The 20,927-nt window shown below is 35.8% G+C and overlaps 3 protein-coding genes across 3 annotated transcripts in view; 1 reads left to right on the forward strand and 2 right to left on the reverse strand.

Moving 5' to 3' along the window:
• LOC140752090 (oxysterol-binding protein-related protein 9) overlaps nt 1-1,667 on the reverse strand; it is an 87,746-nt gene extending 86,079 nt beyond the window's left edge. The window contains exon 1 of the mRNA XM_073086252.1: nt 1,453-1,667. Within this exon, the coding sequence (XP_072942353.1) occupies nt 1,453-1,554 (102 nt within the window). The 5' untranslated portion in view covers nt 1,555-1,667. The remainder of the gene's footprint in view (nt 1-1,452) is intronic.
• LOC140752145 (L-dopachrome tautomerase yellow-f-like) overlaps nt 1-20,927 on the forward strand; it is a 360,210-nt gene that overhangs the window by 94,039 nt on the left and 245,244 nt on the right. The gene's annotated exons all lie outside the window — the stretch shown is intronic.
• Nucleotides 2,167-20,927, reverse strand: part of LOC140752133 (uncharacterized) — a 44,474-nt gene continuing 25,713 nt past the window's right edge. Inside the window, exons 2-3 of the mRNA XM_073086313.1 lie at nt 2,904-6,436; nt 2,167-2,649 (exon numbers count right to left, since the gene is read on the reverse strand). Of these exons, the coding sequence (XP_072942414.1) occupies nt 2,316-2,649; nt 2,904-6,436 (3,867 nt within the window). The 3' untranslated portion in view covers nt 2,167-2,315. The remainder of the gene's footprint in view (nt 2,650-2,903; nt 6,437-20,927) is intronic.

Here is a 20,927-nt window from a genome sequence, read left to right on the forward strand (position 1 = left end):
CAGTACTCCACATTAATATTTTAACAGAAAGATTTCACATGTTATGTAAGAAGTGTTTAATTTACATATGAATAAACATTTGTTCAAATATTTGCTTTTTACATTAAAATAATCTTGCCTTGCCTTGAATCGATAAGTAAATAAAATATTTAATTTCAGTAAATTTGTGTTTTAAATTTTGATATGAAAATACGAAAATAAACCGATTAATGTTTTTTAATAAATAAAAATTGTCATCTTTCTTTTATAAGATATTCATTACTTGTGTGTCATATTTGTATATGTATAACAGAAATAACAATAGGTAGGAGGTATGACTCTTTGTGATTCCATTGTAGTCACTACCAAACCAATTTTTGTCTAATCTAACAGCAATGTAACATAATTGTGTTAAGATTTAAAGTATACATAGGGAGATACACCTATTTGAGATGTTCTAACTTAGTCCGGCTAGCAACGCACCTGTGGCTAACCTAATATAGTACTCTAATCCTATATGGGGGATGATTATAATTGATGTTCATATACCATGCATAACACATATGCCATAATTAAAACTAATTAAGGCCATTGCATGCATAAGAACTAAGTCAGAATAAACAATGAAAGAAGCTCGCTTACCATTCAAAAATCACGCCAAGAAAACAAAGTTATAATAAGAAAATAATCATACTGAAATTATTTCCCTACAATTTCATAATTATTTGATTTATGGATGAGTTCATACCTTATTGTAATCATAATCAATAATCATCTTTAGTGACTAACTCTTTCTTAGTCAGCTTAAAGTATAGGAAGTAATATTTGTTTTTGTTTATTTTTCGTTCCAATATACAGTTCCAAAAAATATCACAGCTTAATAAGATAACTACATAGTCATTGTTTGAAAGTGATTCTGATCTGATTAGTTATCTATATTGGATGCTTTCTTTGTAGGCAGTATTTCATTTTGTAGGCTTAATTACAAATAAATTAATAGATTTCCATTTATTTTTTTAACTTGCTGTTTGTACAGTTAGGTTATTATTTATTTATACTGTTTCATATCAAAAGTAAAAAGTTTTTTAAACGAATTTTCTTCAACCACCATTCAGGCTTTAGTAAAAATACACAAAGATATTAATTCAAATGTATTGCAACCCCTCTCTATAAGGAAATATTTTTAGGTTCATCTAAAGTTCTCATATACGAAATTATTTGATTCTCCGATGTGTTAATTCTTTAAAATAATAATAAAACTACAAACAATGCCAGGTGTCAATCAAGTGTTTTGGAAACTCTAAGTTTTATGTAAACAAAAATATTATCATAACCACCACAATCTTGGAACAGTAACAAAGTGGGCGAATTCCGCCGGCAACTGTAAGGTGCTATGTACTGTATATACAATGAATAATGTGTTCTATGGTTTATTAAACTATTTTTTGTATATGTATTAACGTCAGTACTCACGGTATAGTAGGACAGGAGCCCCGCATTCTCGTCCAACACGAACCACCGGTACTGCCAGCCCTTCATCACATTTGTCCATTTACTCAACGATCCCTCCATCATGGTACCCGAACTCAAAAGTAATAAAAACTCATGAAAATAAAGACGGCGAATTTAACTCTGCGCTATACGTCCTCCACCATAAATAATCCATATGTTTGGCAGTTGTCAAACCGGTGTTGCTAGATGTTGATCATAAATTCTTTCTAGCACCTTGTCAGTGTTTCCAACTAAAATATTCATTAAATAAATATTTATATTTTTAAGAAGTTAAGTAATAATGTAACCATTGACTTGGTATTAAATTTAGATATTTACTTATTAAGATATTTACATATAAGTACGTTAAACATATTTCTCACAAAAAATAATAAAATGTCTAATAGTGTACAAATGTTATACCTGGCAACATTTAAATTTAGGGTGGAGCAAGTGATATAGTGATGTCGTGTAATCGATAATTGATTTTAATAGATTAACCTGATAAAACCAAATTTAGTTCGAACTTTTGCTTCCAATTTTTTAATTGAAAGATTCAAGTTTAAAACAACTTCATTTGTTATCCTAGTATATTTTTTTAAATTCTAATGCCTTCCTATTTGACTTATAATATATTCGACCTATACCTATATCTAATTTATAGAAATTGAGTTTATAGAAATAAAAGATCAACAATTTTACTAAAAAGTCTTTATTTGTACAACCTGATTATCACTTTCGTAAAAAAAGTAACGACTAAATATATAACATCACGTCGCCATTAATTTAGTTATTCTAATGCTAAACTATTTACAAACATGGTATGCCTCGCGGCATTACATGTATTAATGTCTTCTTAGTGCTCTGCCAAGTTTAGTTTTGCTATAACCCGATGATATCGACACCTGGTTATTATTTTTTGAATCTATAGTAACTCCTGATAAATCTACAAATAATGGCACATTTTCCGAACCGTCCGCAACAGCGTCATCACTAGGACTATTATCAAAGTTCTCAGGAGTACCTTCACCTTCAATAGCAAGTTTTTCAATATCTTTGCTAAGTGAATTATTTTCTGCAGCTTCAACAAAGGCATTTGATAGGTCGCCGCTCAGCTTGTTCACGTTTCCAGATGATATATCGTACATGAAGATTTCTCGCTCTTCAGGCTTGTCATTCCTGTAAAAAATTAAAGAAAATATTGTAACAGGCGGGACTACTTATGTTATAAAATAAGTAAATTTGTAAAATATCTGAAATTTATGTGCTATCCATCAAATACAAGCACTTCCCTATTTGATATGAATAATATTGTAAGGTGGACTTAACTGACATGCTCTAATTTGACTTAATTTGATTAAATAATAAACCATTTGTTCTATTTTAAGGGTCATTACGTAGTAAAACAAAAATGCCAGATATACTTTACTTACCCAGTAACAAGTAGAATAACTGACTGTTCGTCAGAGGCAGTCTGTTTCTCAACTTGGAGCCACTTTTCAAAATTATCTTTAGTGGGTTTCTTTAATAAATCATGAAGACTGTCTCCAGCAACGAATTTGATCCCTTTTAAGCTGTCGGACGCCGCTCGCTCTGTTCTTGGATGATCACCGCTTAGTGGCTCAGTTTTAACTGGCGCTAACACGACAACGGATGTAATTTTTCTACCCTTTAGAATATCAGGCAGTGGGAATTGGTTGCCACTTACTTTCAACGGTAAGTATCTATTGTATTTTTTATCGTTTAATGCAACTGGGTCTACTTGGGTAGCATCTTCTTTTACATATCCTTTAGCAATGTTTTGTCCTTCAGCTGTGTCTGGATCAAAATGTACTACTTTCATTTCCACAGCTTGTTTTTGGTTTGGCGGAGGAGCAACGTAGCTGGGAACGTTTTCGGATGCGGCAATGTCTTGGTCGTCTTCGTCAGCATCTTCGTCTATTCTTGATTCAATTCTATCACCATTTGGCTTAACAACTATCGGCCTATGTTCACTAGAAGCTATTTGTTGACCACCGCCTGCGCTAAAGAAATTTGCCAATTGATCTGGTGGCAATGACTCTAATGGTGTTTCACCCACCTTGTCATAGTCTAATACACTTATATCAGCATTGTCCAATATTCCAGAAGAAAGTAATTGCTGGCGTAAATCATCTGGAACCTCATCTGGGAGCTCAATTGTAGGCTTCTTCTTTTTCTCTTCTTTCTTTGGTTCAGGAGTGGTACTTACAGAGTTTGCTGTTGAGGATATGTACTTTTGAGTTGATGGCTTGATCTCTACAGTTCTTGAAGTTGATTGATAGTAAGGTGGAGATGAAGTACTTGACACATAAGTAGGTTGTGGTCTAGCTCTTTCTTGAATGTATTGAGGCTGAGGTGATGTAGGCTGAACCTGTTGATAGTTTTGTCTTTGTTGATGTTGTTGCTGCTGCTGTTGTTGTTGTTGAGCGAAAACTAATTGAGCTTGAAGACGCTGTATTTCTTCTTGTTGCTTGCGAACATTTTGTGCTAGTTGCAATCTTACTTGTTGCTGTTCAGAGTCTAAATATTGTTGTTGTTGTTGTAATTGCTGTTGGTGTTGCTGAATTTGTTGCTGCTGATCCCGTTGTTGTTGTTCATGTTGCTGTTGCTCTCGCTGACGTTGTTCATGTTGCTGTTGCTCACGTTGACGTTGTTCCTTTTGTTGTTGCTCACGTTGACGTTGTTCATGTTGTTGTTGTTGTTGTTGTTTTTGTTGCTCCTGCTGATGTTGACTTTGTTGTTGTTGGTACTGTTGTTGCGAGTGACTTGCCGCAGAAGAGGGTTGATTACTAGTCAGGCTATAAGTTGGTTGCGAATTTGGACCGTTAACTGTGATATGTTGTTCGTATTTTGATATTGCAGGTACTAGCTCGCCACCATGAGGGACGAACTGTTCCACATTTTGTTGGTGTTGTGACTGATCTTGGAAGTTCTGGTGGCTTGGTGGTCTTTCCGAAGGTCCATGTGATGGTAGCAATTGAGGTCGTTCTGAAGCGAAGCTTGGTTGTTGGAAGTGATGTTGTTCAGGAGCAGCGGAAGGTTGGGGATGGAAATTGAATAATGGTGGTGAAGATGGTTGAGGAAGGAACTGATTATGAGGGATAGGTGAAGGAGACGGTGACGCAGAGATATGACTAGAAAATGAATTCTGACTGTGAATACTTTCTGGAGAAGTTATTGGTGCGGATGGTCTCGACACAGGTTGAGGACCTTGGTGGAAACTAAAATGTTGCTGTGGTTGACGTTGGAATGGAGGTCGATTATCATCGATAAGTGGAGGAGACGGTTTGAGATTGTAAAATGGAGATCTGTTAGAAGTTACAGGGAAAGCGGGCTTGCTGTGCGTAGAATCAAATTGTTGAGGCGGTCTTTGTTGTGGCAGTTGTTGATTGAATGGAATTAATTGTTGAGGGCGGCTTTGATGATCATGAAAATGAATAGGTGCAGGACTTGGACTTGGTTTAGGACTAATGTTGAAAGTTTGTGTAGGTCTATTAGATACCACTTGTTCTTTTGCAGGTTCTACTTGGTCGGTTGTTATTGTATGATAGTTTTCTTGTAAATATTTAGGTTCATCAAAGAATGGCTGAGGTTGCGGTTGATGGAATGGCCTTTGAGGTCCTGAATGAAAACTAGCTCTGGGAGGTCCGTTAAAATGGGGCCTTGAACCAAATGGAGGTGGATTGGGTCGTGGGTGGAATGTACTGGTAGGTCTTGAGAAAGATGTTGAATGGCCTATGGGACCAGGTACAGTAGGGGCGTTGTTAATAAAGTGACTGCTGGGACTTGGTGAAGGGTTTGAGAAAGCCGGATGAGGGCTTAGTGAAGGTGAGGGACCAAACGCATTTTGACGAGAGATATGTGATTGTACTCTGAATGGGGCTACGGATGGACCTTGTCTAGGCAGCTGGAAATCATTATTCAAATAGGGTTGTTGAAACTGTATACGATTTTGGGCGTGAGGCGCAGGTCGGTAATTCTGTGCAGAAGGAGCATTAGGTGCGGGTCGTACATCAATATGCTGTGGCGTGGGAGACGCAGAACGTTCAAACGGAACGTTGCTGTGTTGTTGGTTTGGTAAAGCGATCGCTGGTCTAGGAGCTGTCTCTTCATGATCCTCTGAACTCTCTTCATGTCTGCTGCCGTAGTGACGTCCTTGGCCCTCGTTTCCAAAAGTTACTTTTACACTGCTATCACTGTGATAAAGTTCTGATTCAGGCTTGATGATAGCCCTCAAAGTTGTAGTTTGGGTTGGTAGATATAGAGGTTCAGGAGTAACAGTGACATATTCTTCATGATGATCGTCTTCAGCATTGGTAGGAGGAGTTATGGCTGGTACGGGTTTTTCGTAAACTACTTTGTCTTTTGAATGTGGGTCCTTACTGTACTTTACATAAAATACTTGAACAGGCTCTTTCTTCTTCTTCGGCACAAGTTGTGGAGGAGGTGCGGGTAGAGATTCATTAGATTCCTTGATGATAATTTCAATGATAGGTTCTGGTGCTTCAATGTAATGTGGATGGGGTTCATGGCTGTAAAGAGGAGCAGTTGGCAGGGCACCGTACGGCGGTCCGAAAGAACTTTCAGGAGACTGATCATGGACGTTCAAAATCTTAGGCTGAGCGTAAATTTCATTCTTGTTTACAACAGAGTCATCTAAGTTATCTAGACTGGGATCATACAGAGGGTCTTTTTGGGAATACTGGACGACAGGCTCCATTTGTACGGCATATGGGGGCAACTTTCCTCCTCTGGGCGGTGCATTTGAAATTCTTCGAGTGCTGGAGTGAGTGAGAGCCCTAAAGTGAGCCACTCTTGAATGTGGAAGAACCAATGAGTATTGAAGATTTTGTGGCGTTCGTATGTTTTCTAATTGTCGTTTCGGTTTCGTTTTTGCTGTCGAATTTTTGGCCCATGTTGAACAGAGCACAGCCAGGGCTGTGACCTGAAACAAAAGAGAATAAAAATATTTGAGTATAAATTAATAACAATATTATATACAACCAATAGTAACGATTATAAGTATATGAAACATACGAGTACTATGCATAGAAAGGAACAAATCGATTTCACCATATCATGACTGTTTGTATCGGAAAACATGCATCGTGAGTAAACTTAGGATAATTAGATTTTTTTACGTATTTATTAAAACGAGTACTAAGTAATTTTCTTTTACAAAAAGTCTTAAATAATAAAATTATAGCTTATGTAATATTCGCAATTTAGACGAAACTAACGACACCTTACCTATGGATATATATTACAATCCGTAAAGCCGTCTGATCTCCAGGGCCAAAGAATTAGACATGTAGGTACATATTAGCTTGAAAAACGTACTCTCCGCAATCGACTAAAAAATTGTAGGAGTCTATTTGTATCCTAGTTCTATGGTTTTGGGTGTGACATCACCACATCACGTAGGTACCATCACGTCTAATCGCGGTGTCAGGTGTGTACAGAGAAAGTTAGGAAGAGTCAAGTGCGAGTTAATATTTATTTAGTTCGAGTGCTCTACTCGTATGAAACTCGATAGTTGATAGATGCTATGGTATTTTGTGTGTAGAGATATAGAGGTAGTGGGATGTACCACACATGCATATTTATTGAATATACGACAGAACGTTAAGAGTAGAAATTTTCTGGCCTTTTTTTGATAAAGGTTCTTTTCACAATACTTATATAATAAGTAGGTTATTTCTCTACACACTACTATTAAGTGCATCATTTTCTTGTAGCCTCATCAACAGAACGTCTTAAAAAGTTGTTTAATAAAAAAAGGAAATTTGCTGTTTCGAAAGATACTTAATATATAAATATATATATTTTTATGGTGTTTTATGTTCAGCGATGCCATTACGACTTTAGACCTATCGCCCATTAAGTATTAATAACAAAGATCAAATTTTGAAAATTTCTAATAGCTAGGAATTGCCAATAGATCTTTGGCAGCAGAACTGTGCATAGATTGAACAACAGGCAATATTTTGCACAAATCACTATAACGATTACCCATCTGTTCATGACCAACTGCCGCACTGTATAAGATGACCCGGACATCAAAATCAAGTTAATCGCATGTAAAATCTATGAAAGTGAATGAGGCACAGCGTCCGTGCCAAATAGGGCGTCGAAACTTCAATAAATCGTTGTACTGGCAACACAACCTTGGCTCCGAGCCAAAATAATGCCTTTAGTCTTGAAAATACGATCTCATCGTATGCATTATTACTCGTCAGTTATCAGTTAAATTTAGTATCAGTTAAAATGAAAGGGTTGATCCAATTTATACGGTACATTAGAGGCAACAAAAGCAACTGTATTAAGCTGTGTTTGTAAGGTGTGGCAGGGAGACATACTTAGTCAAGGCGTTTTATTTTAGTCCTCAGCCGACCCCAAGTAAGACTTATTACTAATCTTAACAGAGGCTGATTACAAATGTCCAATGCGCATGGACCGCACTAGACTTACTATCAGCTTGACTGCAACTATAAAACGCTTTCTACACTCTCAGCCCCACACCAGGATTCCCTGTATCGTGGGTGCTATGGACACACACAGAGACAAATACACAAACACCCAGACCCAGAAACAGAAATCTAAATTCATCATTTAGATATCTGTCTGGCCGGGGATCGAACCCGGGACCCACTGCGCACCAGACCGGCATGGTGACAGTGACCGGCCGCGGTGGTGGTCAAAGTATAAACTATTTTTTTAAGAAAAGATCAGAGGGTTTTAAAATCTATCGACTAGCGTAGACTAAGGTATAAATCCTTCTCAATTTAAGAGGAAGCATACCAGTGGGACCGTAAATATGATAACTAAAGTGAATGGGGATTCACGGATCAATAAGGACCACCAAGAGCCGACAGGTCCTTTATAACTAGAGCCTTGGTGCAAGGAAATTCGGCCGAACCTGTTGGACTACATTCCGATAAAAATAAAAGTGTGCTACCGTAAGCATGCCGCTTTTGGGCCACGTGACGGATTTCGACTTGCTTTATAACTGGAGTTATGTATCTTGAATGTTTAAAAAATTGGTAAAATAATTCACTTAGGTACCTTTAGATAAAATAAAAGGTGGCTATTTCTTCATTAATTATTTGTTATAACCTAGCCATATAGGTTTTAAATGTTAAGTTAATTCTAAAAGTTACTGACATGTAAACGCAATGTTAGATATTTGTGAACATTTAATACATATAAGTAGCTCTTAGTTAAATATTTTAAATAAAACTTCAAAATAGAGAATACTATGAAGATGATGAGACCTATTTTTTTTTTAACAGATTTTGTTTTAACATACAACGCAATGTTTCACATTATTTCATTTTCAAAACAATACTCATAAAATATTAATTTAGGCTAACGATCGTCCGAACAAAAGATCTCTCGTAAGCTAATGCGAATCCTTAATAGCTCTTAACAAAGAGTCTATCAAATAAATAGGATTACCCATTAACCCAATGTCATGATAATCTAAAAGTAATTGCTGAACAATTACTTAATTTCTACATAACATTACGGCGCGGTCACATTCTCGTCGAGTGGCGAGGGAAATGGGCAAAACGTTGTATGGCCGAGCTCTCGCCATGCCGCTCGCCCTGCCGATCGTTTACCGAATTTTGTTGGTTTTTTGGGTTCCCACTGGTTTGAAGACATATAGTGTTGTACTATATTTTAATCAATAGTATTATATATTTTTTTTAATTGCATCGCATTGTAATTGCATTTTTCCTAAAGTTCTTATTTATAAGTTATTTTTTGTATGAAATACTATTTCTTCAAAACAAGTGGCAGCTCTCCTGACGAGTAGGGCAGCGTGTAGCTACGACGAAAATAATCGCGGCAACACGAGAAGCAGCTCGACAAGCAGTGCGAGGAGCAAGGTATAGCCGCACCTTTACACAGATCGCAGAGTGCACTTACGAGATGCATTTAGCACGTTTTCGTAATAACTCGGTTGCCTCAGGCTTGCCAAACGGTCAAAAGTAAAAGTAGCTGTTCGTCTTAGCCACAGAGCTAGTTAGACGTAGAAATGACTTGCGTTTTTCAGCTGAAGATGTCGGTTTCGGGTGGAGTTACACCATAATTATCAAAATACCACTTTTTGATGACTAAATACAAATTACAACGTAAAGGTTAATTTTACGCAAATGTAGTTTCAACAGAAGATTTTGCCAATATTGATGATGTAGCAAAAATGCTTACGATCTTTTATAATGTGGAAATGATCCTTATTTTTATTAAAGACTAGCTGACGCGGCAAATTTTGTACCGCCTCAAAATCTATTTATCAAATATATTTCATATAAAATATAGCCTATGTTACGCGTGGATAATGTAGCTTTCGAATGATGAAAGAATTTTTAAAATCGGTCCAGTAGTTTTTGAGCCTATTCATTACAATCAAATAAACAAAGAAAGTTTTCCTCTTTATGATATTAGTAAATAGAAAACATGCTCTGTGCTTCGATTGTATGGCGCTCTCATGATTTTTTCACCCAAATATGCGTCAAAAGCCTTTGATTGTGTTATGAGCTAATTGTTATTCAAACTTTTTGCTTTTTTATTGTGCTACATAACATGTATAATAGCATAGAACTAAAGCTTTGTAGTCATGTCTATTTATAACTCTGTCTATGGTCCGCAAGGTATCCACGTCAATTATATCCTAATGAATTGAGTAGGCTGGCGCAGGTCCATAGCCATACTTGGTATTGCTTGGGGTTAACCTCGCAGGTTACGCTTCAGTTTGTTGTGGTTTCGAAATAGTCTCAGTTACTAATGATTAATAAGTGCAAAGTGTAGATCGGTTTACGAAAGGTGAAGCTGTTTCACAATCATAGATATGCTGAAATAGCGCTTGCCTTGTTTACTTGCAACAGTACGCCGTCAACCCATTACTGTCCCACTCGGGGTCTCCTCTCAGAGTAAAAGGTTAACTTTTTTCTTTACGTTTTCCATCTCCACTCAGCTTCTGAATTATAGCAAGTGATTACTAATTTCTAATACGCATTCATAGTTAGACTATGACATTTTTGCTACACCTATTTTTACCGTATAAAGGATGCCACAGGTTTAATTAGTGTAATAAAGCATATGTCATGCCAGACTTGTCTATTTCAGTTACTTTCACAGCATTATGTCTTATGGCATTCTACTGTGGGGCAGTGCTGCTGACATAGACTCTATATTTACTATTCAAAAAAGAGCAATAAGGTCATTATATAGTCTGCGGCGTGGTGAGTCCCTAAGAGAACTGTTTCCCACTATTAATATATTGACGGTGCATAGTCAATACATTTATGAAAATATTATGTATGTAAGAAAACACACTGATATGTTTGAAAAAAATAGTAACCACCATAACTTTAATACCAGAAATAGAAATAAATTATTAATTCCTAAACATAGATTATGTAAGGTGGCTAGATCTTTCGTGGGCAACTGTATTCGCTACTACAATAAAATACCCGACCACATTTTGAATCTCACAGAAAAAAAGTTTAAACATGTCGTTAAACTAACGCTATGTAAAAAAGCGTACTATAAAGTAAGTGATTATTTGACTGACAAAACGGTGTGGTCTGAATTAGCTCCAGCTCCACATGTACCATTACGTTAAGTTAACATTGTCAAAAACATTTTTTTTAAAAGATGTGTGTTATGGAGTTTCTTTCGCCGCTTCTTCTCCATAACGAAACACCTTGTGAAGTGGTGGTAGTTGCTTTGATATTCAAAAAGTGATCTGTAAAGAACCTATTTTGAATAAAAAATTTTGATTTGATTTGATTTGATATGTTTTAAAAATATGATAAGGGAATCTAGGGATAGTAAAGCTATGATTGGACTCAGGGAGTCCTTTCATCCTGTTTATGTATATCATCCTGTTTATGTATATCAATACTGAAGGTCTGTTATGGTCGAGATGATCTGTACTTACGGTTATCTCATATTAAGTACCGCATCCGTCAAATTCGAACACAGCAGCGCTAAACACTGCTTTTACAAGGCAGAAAAAGGTGTGGTCTTAGTGCCTCCGCAGTCAAACCACACTGGGTTCTACCACCTTCAAACTACATTTCCAGTACGACATTCCTTTTATAACTTTATGCAATCAAAAGTTAAAGCGTTGAGTTCCCAAGTGAAAAAGATAACTGAAGCCCATTCAATCGCGAAGTCATTAAACAAACCAACCTTCCCTCTCATTGACAGAGCAACTCTGAATTTCATTCGAGACCGACAATAAAAGTTATCTACATCGTGAGAAAAAAATCACAATGGAGTTACCTCACTTTTTACCGAGTTCATTCGTTTTGCTCGAACCAACTTAATTCGTATGCAAATCATTTTAGAGGGTAAAATCCTACGGATGCCGTTGGCTTGTGAGAACTTAGTTGAATTCCTTTCGCGCTATGCAAATAATGTTTTTATCGCTGAGCGGTGTGATCTCTAATACCAGTGAGATAACGAGTGAAATTTGACATTTCAATTAGTTTTTTGTGATTGAGAATACTTATCTACCACATCTAGCGTTGTTTAACATGTTTTTCGTACAATAGTGTTTTTATCAATAAATGAGTAGCAGATGAGCATGCAGTCCACTTGATGGTAAGTGGCTACTGCCGCCAATGCTGGTGTGGTAAGGGAGACATACTTTAACGAGGCGTTCCAGCTTAGTCAGGGGTAGCGGCGCATCTGTGGCTGACCTCAGGTAGGAATATCTAATCTTATTTGGGGTTCATTACAGATGTCCAGCAGTAGCTGCTTACCATCAGGTGGTAATGGCATGCTCGTCCTACTCCTATATTACAAAAAAATGTAGTGTTGTTCTTATAGTTTACCCTGGATTCCTAACCCACATTACTCGTACAAATACTATTCCTATGTATTTACCAAGTGTTCTACCTCCCCCATATCCCACGGCCTGACTAAAATTACATACAACAGCGTGCGAGCACTAAATTGTAGCTTATTACCGCGTTACCGACGTTGAACTATCATCACTGTTTGAATACATTGTATTCTATAGTCTGATTCATAATTAGGTGTCCAAAATGTAAACAAAGGTGTTGACCTATCAAGAAAATATGTTTCACATGGTAGTTTCTTATTTTTGTCGATATTAAAATAATACAACAATAATAAAATTATAATCTAAAAAAATTTAGATTAATTCACATTTTCTAATATTTATATCACCTCAATTTCGTTACATACAGCAATAATAATAAAAAACAAAGTTTATGGTAGAAAATTAAAATGTGATAATGGTAACACAATCGGAATCCAAAACATTACTTGTGCCGTCATTTTTAAGTTTCGTAGCTGATATAATTCATTTTCGTGATTGTGATCGAACTCGAATGTTTTCTCGTTTACATAACGCGTTTGTTAAATTGTGTATATTTCTTAAAGTTTCCGTTTTTTGTTGAGTTTGTTAAAGTTTTTGTTTCCTGTTAATTTTGACAGTGACATTTCTTTGTTTACATTTTAGACACCTAATTATGAATCAGACTATAGGTAGTGTAGTAACTATAAACTTTAATAAGGTTGTTGGATAATTGACAGATGTTTTATAGAACTACTGCAGTATTATACGGCGATAACTGGATTTAAGACATGTTCTTTCTCGTTGAATACGAAAATAGGAAAACCTAAATAGATCGATATCCTGTACCCTTAGTATGAGTTTTTGCTGAGAAATATAGTATAGTTAAATACGTAAACAAATACAAAATGGTCATTTTTGTAAAAACGTAAAAACTCTGGAACTTTTCCATTGCTGGGTACAGGCCTTACCCCAAAGTGGTTTAAGCGATAGCCTTTATTTGTTTGTTAAGGAAACAAAGTAATACTTAAGTCAGTAATTCTAACTTTAAAACAATAAAAAAATCAGTAAAGTTTCCGTTTTAACAAAGGCGTTTAGTAAAAACTAGTTATATCTAAAAACGGGTTTTAACAATAACATATATAAAACAGTGTTAACAAAAACGGAAGTTTAGTTCGTACAGTATTGTAGAGTAACAATAGGTTTGCTTAACAAGTTAACGATAGGTACTTACCTTGTAAGCTCGGAAGCACGCATAACATGTAAAGTTTAATGCTCAAAGTAGCATAACTGTGACTAATTGCAGTGTTACGGTAACTTCGAATTTTAGTTACATTTAGTGGAGTAATTTGAGCTTATGTAGTAACATTAACAGGTATAATAGTAAGATTTTCCTTATTAGTTAAAGTCACTTCCTAAATTTACTGTGGTTTAAAAAAATTGCGGATTTTGTGAAAAAAGTAGGCTATGACACTTCCTACTTTGTCCAGGCTTATTAGACTGGATAAAGTAGGAAATGTGAAAGCTGCCCTATTATGAAAGCAGTGTCCAAATTTGTTAAGCACTTTTGAAGATTATCTGTACTGTAAAAAAGGATTACCAGATAACAATTTAAAAATATAGTAAAAAGTTAGTAATTTTGAAACAATAGACAAAGTTGAAATTAATTTCAAAATTAAAGGTAGGTATTCTAAATCTGAATACGTATAAAGAATTGATACGTTTTTTTATAGACGAACCATAATTTAACGCTGCATATGTACTCGTAATAGTAATAAGTAATGCAATGTAATATTTAGTAACGTTATGCAGTTTATTGCACCAATTTGATAAAATACTCAATAATTACTCGTATGTTAATAACGAGAAAGAATAGATAAATGCAATTTGTTTACAATTATGTGTTCTCTTTCAAGATAAAAAATATAAATTTGTATTGTGTAGTGTATCCATATAATTCGTATTAGATAGATAATATTGTTTATGTACAAAAACGCGGAGACCTGTAACAGAAATCCATTCTTTTATGTGCGAGTGCGAATGATTTATTGGGAATCAAACTCAGATTTCCCTTCCAGATTCCCTTCGTATGTCAAACTGGTATGGTCACCTAAGGGGCGTCAAAATAAGATAATTAGCCGTTATTAACTTTATACAGATCATAATAACTACAATTTATATAAATAACCCAGAACAAATTCAATTAATTAGGATAAGTTTTTATGCTTTAAGTACAATATTCTGAAGTATTTTAAGGTGGTAGAACCCTTTGTGGTTCGACTCCGGCGGCACCACCGCCACACCTATTTCTACCCAATAACAGCAGTGTTAGGCGCTGCTGTGTTCCGTTTTGAAGGGTGTGGTAAGGGAGACATACTTATTCGAGGCGTTCCAGCTTAGTCCTCATGGGTAGCGGCGCATCCGTGGACGACCTCAGGTAGGAATATCTAATCCTATCTGGGGTTGATTACAGATGTCCATGGGTGGCAGTAGCTACTTACCATCAGGTAGATTGCATTCTCGGCTGCTACTACAAAATAATAAAAAAAGTTTTCCCGGAGTGCTATGGCATAGGGCTCTAAAAAAAGGTGAAAAAAGAGCTCTCATACAAAGTTGGCGAAACATTAGCGACTCCTCTGGTGTCCCGATGTCCATAGGCGACGAAAACTACTTTTCATCAGGTAGCACGTCTACTTTATCGTTAGGTTCAACTTAAAAACAAACAATTAATGTATTATCCTATCGATCGTATTTTGTGGTCACCCTTGTCAATTTGCAGTTTTATTTTTCATAGGCGTTACATATCCTATAATGTGTGTCATGGTTTAATGTAAATTTGAAAGTACCTTTACGTCTAATATAATTTTGCAATTGTCCAAGGCTGCCGAAAGATTTCTTAAGTACTTTATTTTTTATTTTTAAGCAAGCAATACGACTGTGTGAAGGTTTTTTTATAACACTAAATCAGCAAATGAGGATGCAGTTCATTTGATTGTAAATGGTTATTGCCGCCTATGGACATCTATAAACAACATTTTTTATATAATATAGGAGTAGCAGACGAGCATGCAGTCAACCTGATGGTAAGTGTTTATTGCCGCCCATGGACAAGAAAAGATTAGAAGCTTTACCTAAAGCAGAAGGGTTCGTGCTCCTGAGGACTTAGTTGGTTGTGTCTAAGTAAGTCAGCTACGACCATCACCATGGGAACCCTAAATATGTTTTCTAAAAAGTAGCTTAAGCAGTAGCTTTTGTTTAAGTTTATAACATAAGCTAATTAAAAAAAAAAAAAAAAAATTACCCGACTGCCAAGGAAGGATTATGTTTTTCGCGCGTATTTGTTATTAGTACTTTCATATGCCATAAGTAAAAAGCTATTTTACATAAGAAACAGACACTTCAATTTTATTTGTATAAATTACGCTTAAAAACGAAAATAGATAACTTTACGCTGTTACGAGCCTCTTACGCTCGGAGAAGTGAATTCTAAATGGGAAATGTGAAAATAATCGAGCATAATTTTAGGTTACGTAACAGATCTCATCTACATACACGTAACGTTACAAAACTATGGTTACAGCATTTGCCTTTTGGGTAACAAGCATTGTGGGCTTAACAAGTTTGCGGTTTCAATTGTTTTATCGGATTTAAGACCTAAAAAGGTGGGTTCATGTCATGATTCTGTTCGACTTCCCACGTTTAAGGTCCATATAAACCCTTATACTGGCAGTATAGAGGCAGTGATAGCCTAGTGTTTAAGAAACTCGGCCTCTCGATCGAGGGGTCCCAGGTTCAAATCCCAGGCACGCACTTCTGTTTTTAGAAATTATGTGCGTATTAGAAATTAATTATCATTTGCTCAAACGGTGAAGGAAAAAATCGTGAGGAAACCTGCATACCTGAGAGATTTAAAAAAAAAAAATACGTGTGGCACTCGGAGACTGCCGCTGTAAAGCTATTGCATAGCATTTTTTATGCTATGAAAACGCTCAGAAGGAATTCCAGAAATACAATATATTCTTCCATAATCATCAACATTTACATTAATACATCTTTATCCACTATTTTATCATATCTCCATTATATAAGACATTGCAAATATCAGCTGACATTTCATAACTCCAAGCAAGACTGAACATTCTAAAATATAAAATAGAAAAGTATTTAATAAGTGACATAAAGTATTAACAACCAGCAATATAAATGGATCAATGCGATGTGCCTGTGACATTTGGCCGAATGTTACAGGTACATCGCATTTTTCATTAATAAATGCACTTTGTTTATTCATATTTAAAACACTTTGTACACAAATTATTTGTACCATAAATCATAATGGCGTTTTGATTTTGTGCTGTCAAGTCTGTCAGTTGTAATTGTACGTTTAAAAATAACAAACACTCTTTTACGTTATTTTATCAATCCAGAATTCAACATAGCTTATGTTGATAAAACATATTATTTGGATAATATGGTAATATAATTTTGAATTTTATAATGGGAATATAAAATATACTTCACGCAATTTTAAGATTTCTGCACGGATTATAAAAAAATGTGGATTACTGCCATCTGTGTTCAAGTTGACGAATTAAGGTTATCAAATAAAATAATAAGGAATGTAAAATAATACTTTATTCAATTATATCCATATTTTTCTATTGACAGTCAACAACTCGGTTGCCTGGAGACTTGATATCCAACAGTCCTCCACCGCTATTTTCACTTACACCACCTGGGGCGCCGGCAGCATTTGGTCAAGGTGACGGCGCACCAGTATGCCATTTTCAGTTCTGACTTCATAATGGAGTCTACCTAATCTTCGGATGACGACTCCGAACTCCCATTTAACTCTTGGGTTGGTGTAACTGCGGACTTGTACCTTATCACCTTGTCCGAACTCCTGCGTTGGCGGTGCATTGTAATGTAATCTGGATAGTGGGGCGGATTTCTTAAATAAGGCATGCATATAGGTTCTTACCTCTCTGCCGAACATTAACTGATAAGGTGATAACTCTTTTGTATTAGGTGTACGTCTCAAGCGTGCCTTGACAGTTAACAGTTTATCAAATAAACTTCCGCTCTTGCTGATATAAAAGAACATTCAGGTATTAGCCGATTATTTTCTTTTTGTACATTCAAAAATTTAAATTTTAGCTTTGTATATATTTCTTCAAATTCGTACCTGTATTTTATTTCCTCTTCTAAATTTTCTTCTTCTGTAAGCCATTCAATTTTTTCTTGAATCGCGTAGAATTTGTTCAAATTTTCTTGTAAAGAATTCAGTCGTATATTTATTTCTTCAATGTCAATTTTTTCTATTCCCGAAATGTAATTTTCGGTTCGTTTCATTAACCCACGTAATGTGGCTCGTATTTCCTTATTGTGTTTTAGTTCATTCGACATCTCGTCGCCAATATCAAATAAAATAATAAGGAATGTAAAATAATACTTTATTCAATTATATCCATATTTTTCTATTGACAGTCAACAACTCGGTTGCCTGGAGATTTGATAGTTGGATATCAAGTCTCCAGGCAACCGAGTTGTTGAAAGGTGTTACTTATTTTCGTTACGGAATTTCTCGATTCGGTCGCCGCGCTCAAAGCCCGCGATAAAAGCTATGCAATAGCTTAAAAATCTCAAAGGTGTGTGAAGTCTACCAATACGCACTTGGCCGGCGCGGTGGACTATGGCCTTATCCTTCTCATTCTGAGAGGAGACCCGCGCCCAGCAGTGGGACACTAATGGGTTGATGATGATGATGAAACCCTTATAAGTAGATTTTTTGAAATTATACGTGGTGAAGGGAAAATTGTTTGGTTGAGGCTCGGATTCGATAAAATTGAATTCGGTATGAGTAAGTCTTTAAAATGTATTAAGCTCGTTAGAATTATATGCCGGTGGGGGATGATTTTTGTTTATATTTTATTTTATATATTTAATCTGTAGTGGAGGAAATGTAACCCGCTTCCCGATATTCGGTTGAGCTGAATTATATTTATTTACCTACTGAATCTAAATAAAAGGTTGTTTAAAACCTATTTATTTATTAAAAAGTCGATTCGTAATGGTCATTTACGTTCCTTATATACAAAACTCCTGAGTCATCTCATGATTCTATACTTCTAGACGTCCTCGAATACTATCTGTAGTCAGTCAGTGTTAGAATTTTATTAAGGTAATTTTAGAGATATACTTTGTGCTGGAATCGATTGAAATCGATTTAGCAGTTCAAATTAGCGCGTACCAACATAATGACAATTTATATAAATTAAGATAAACGTTACTTAAACACGGAAGATTGAAAGTATTTTGTTGTGGAGCATTACGGTTATGTAATATAGGCTGTGACATTTATATGTCAAAGGTCACCCGATACATAATGGTGCAGTAAATGTAAATAGAAACTTATGAAATTGAAACTGTATGCACGTATTGCATGGATTGCACGCAACATATGCACGGGGAAAAGGTTCAACTAGTTGTGAAATTGTGAAGAAATGAGCTGGGTTAATATGATTATTACATTTTTTAATTGTGTAATAAACGAGCTTGCAGTCCACCTGTTGGTAAGAGGCTATTGTATGAGTGTATAAGGTAATTATGTGTGAGTGGCATCTGTAATCATCCCCAGATAGGATTCGATATTACTACCTGAGGTCGGCCACAGATGCACCGCTACCCCTGTGGACTAAGCTGGAACGCCTCGGAAAAGTATGTCTCTCTTACCACACCCTTCAAAACGGAACAGCGCCTAACGCTGCTGTTATTAGGTAGAAATAGGTGTGACGGTGGTGCCGCCAGAGTCGAATTACATAGGGTTCTACCACCTTCATGACATTACATAATATGTTCATCTCTTGAATTCCTTAAATAAAAATGGTCATTACGTTATACCACAGTCTAATAGCAATCGTACCTATAATTCTATTGCCACAATCACACTAATTATGATATCAATGTGTCCATCATTTTCAAAATGATAATAAATGGGTATTCCTGCTATATTGGACCTTGTCTTGGACTTTATGATTAAATGTACTATTACGTAGATAGTTATTAAAATATCTTTCAAATGGGTGTTAGGTTTAGGATTATTACGGCTTCATATAGGTAATGAAAAGCAGCGTGAGTTCTGGAATAATTACAATTGTAGTTTTGATTTCGTAATACCAATTCGCACTTGGGCAGCACCGTGGACTATGGCCTAAGCCCCTCTCACTCGGAGATAAAACCCGCGCCCAGTATTGGGCAATAATGGGTTGACGATTTAGTAAACCACATATTTTGCGTAGAACGTTAATTGCAATCCGATCTCGTACTTATTACGTTTTTAATGTAGCTACTAGTAGATCAGGAAGGACTGATTTTGTTTTGCCAAAATTTCAATAGCGCTGTCTATCAGATCCAAAAGTATCCGATATTTCAAACTGGAACCAACCACACATCCTTCAACAGTTGCGGTTGTTTCATTATTACCATGCTCAGTCAGCATTATAATGGTTGCGTATGGTTCGATTTGTTCCATACAAATTAAAAATACAGACTAATATAATATAAACGTTGTTCATGCCTATAATTGGCATACGAACTTTATATTATTAATACTACTATAGTGTACTTCTAAGTACTATATAATGTATAGTGTGTTGCTGTTGGTATGTAAATAAATAAATAAATAAACATTACATTGCAATCTGTATAGCAGGTTCTTACATTAACCTGTACAAACACAGTGACTCGTGACTTAAAAGTACTAAATACTCCTTGAATTATAAAAAAGCCGACCGTTTAAATATATAGATTGCGTCACTCACACAATTTCATCATCAGAATCCAACGACAGCTCACATGTTAAAATATGTTTAGCCATTTGGGCTTAGGGCGTGCCAAGGTATAATACATACATAAGTATACGCTCGAAATACATTACCCTCCGCAGTCGGGTAAAAATACTCGAAATTGAAGAAAATCTTTATTCATTATTAACTTAATAAGTAATTTTATAAGATTAACTTAATAATTTATAACACTATGAAGCACCTTTCCTTTATCTTGCGCAATTAAAGTTATGATAAATGAAGATTGTCTTCCGTCATCGTGACTTATTCTAGTGCATTTATCATCTTCCCTGTTTATTACGGTGTCAACTTTTAATTAGATAAGTAATGTATCGTAATTTTACTATATTATATTATTTTAATAGCTTTTGTCATACTAACGTCTTACATAATAGCAATCAACGTGCTTATTATAGAACTTAGCATTTTGCAACCATTATTTTACCACTGCTGGATAGGTACTCCTCTCAAAATCTATTCAAACAAGTATTTTTTTTATAATATAGCAGTTGCAGACGAGCATACAGTCCACCTGATGGTAAGTGGCTACTGCCGGCCAAGGACATCTGTAATCAACCCCAGATAGGATTAGATATTCCTACCTGAGGTCGGCCACAGTTGCGGCGCTACCCCTTAAGACTAAGCTGGAATGCCTCGGAAAAGTCTGTCTCCCTTAACACACCGTTCAAACCGGAACACAGCAGCGCCTAACACTGCTGTTATTAGGTAGAAATAGGTGTGGCGGTGGTGCCGCC

This window comes from Epargyreus clarus, unplaced genomic scaffold (genome assembly GCF_041222505.1).
Source record: "Epargyreus clarus isolate Ecla_fem2 unplaced genomic scaffold, WU_Ecla_fem_2.2 ptg000024l, whole genome shotgun sequence".
Taxonomy (NCBI): Eukaryota; Metazoa; Arthropoda; class Insecta; order Lepidoptera; family Hesperiidae; genus Epargyreus; species Epargyreus clarus.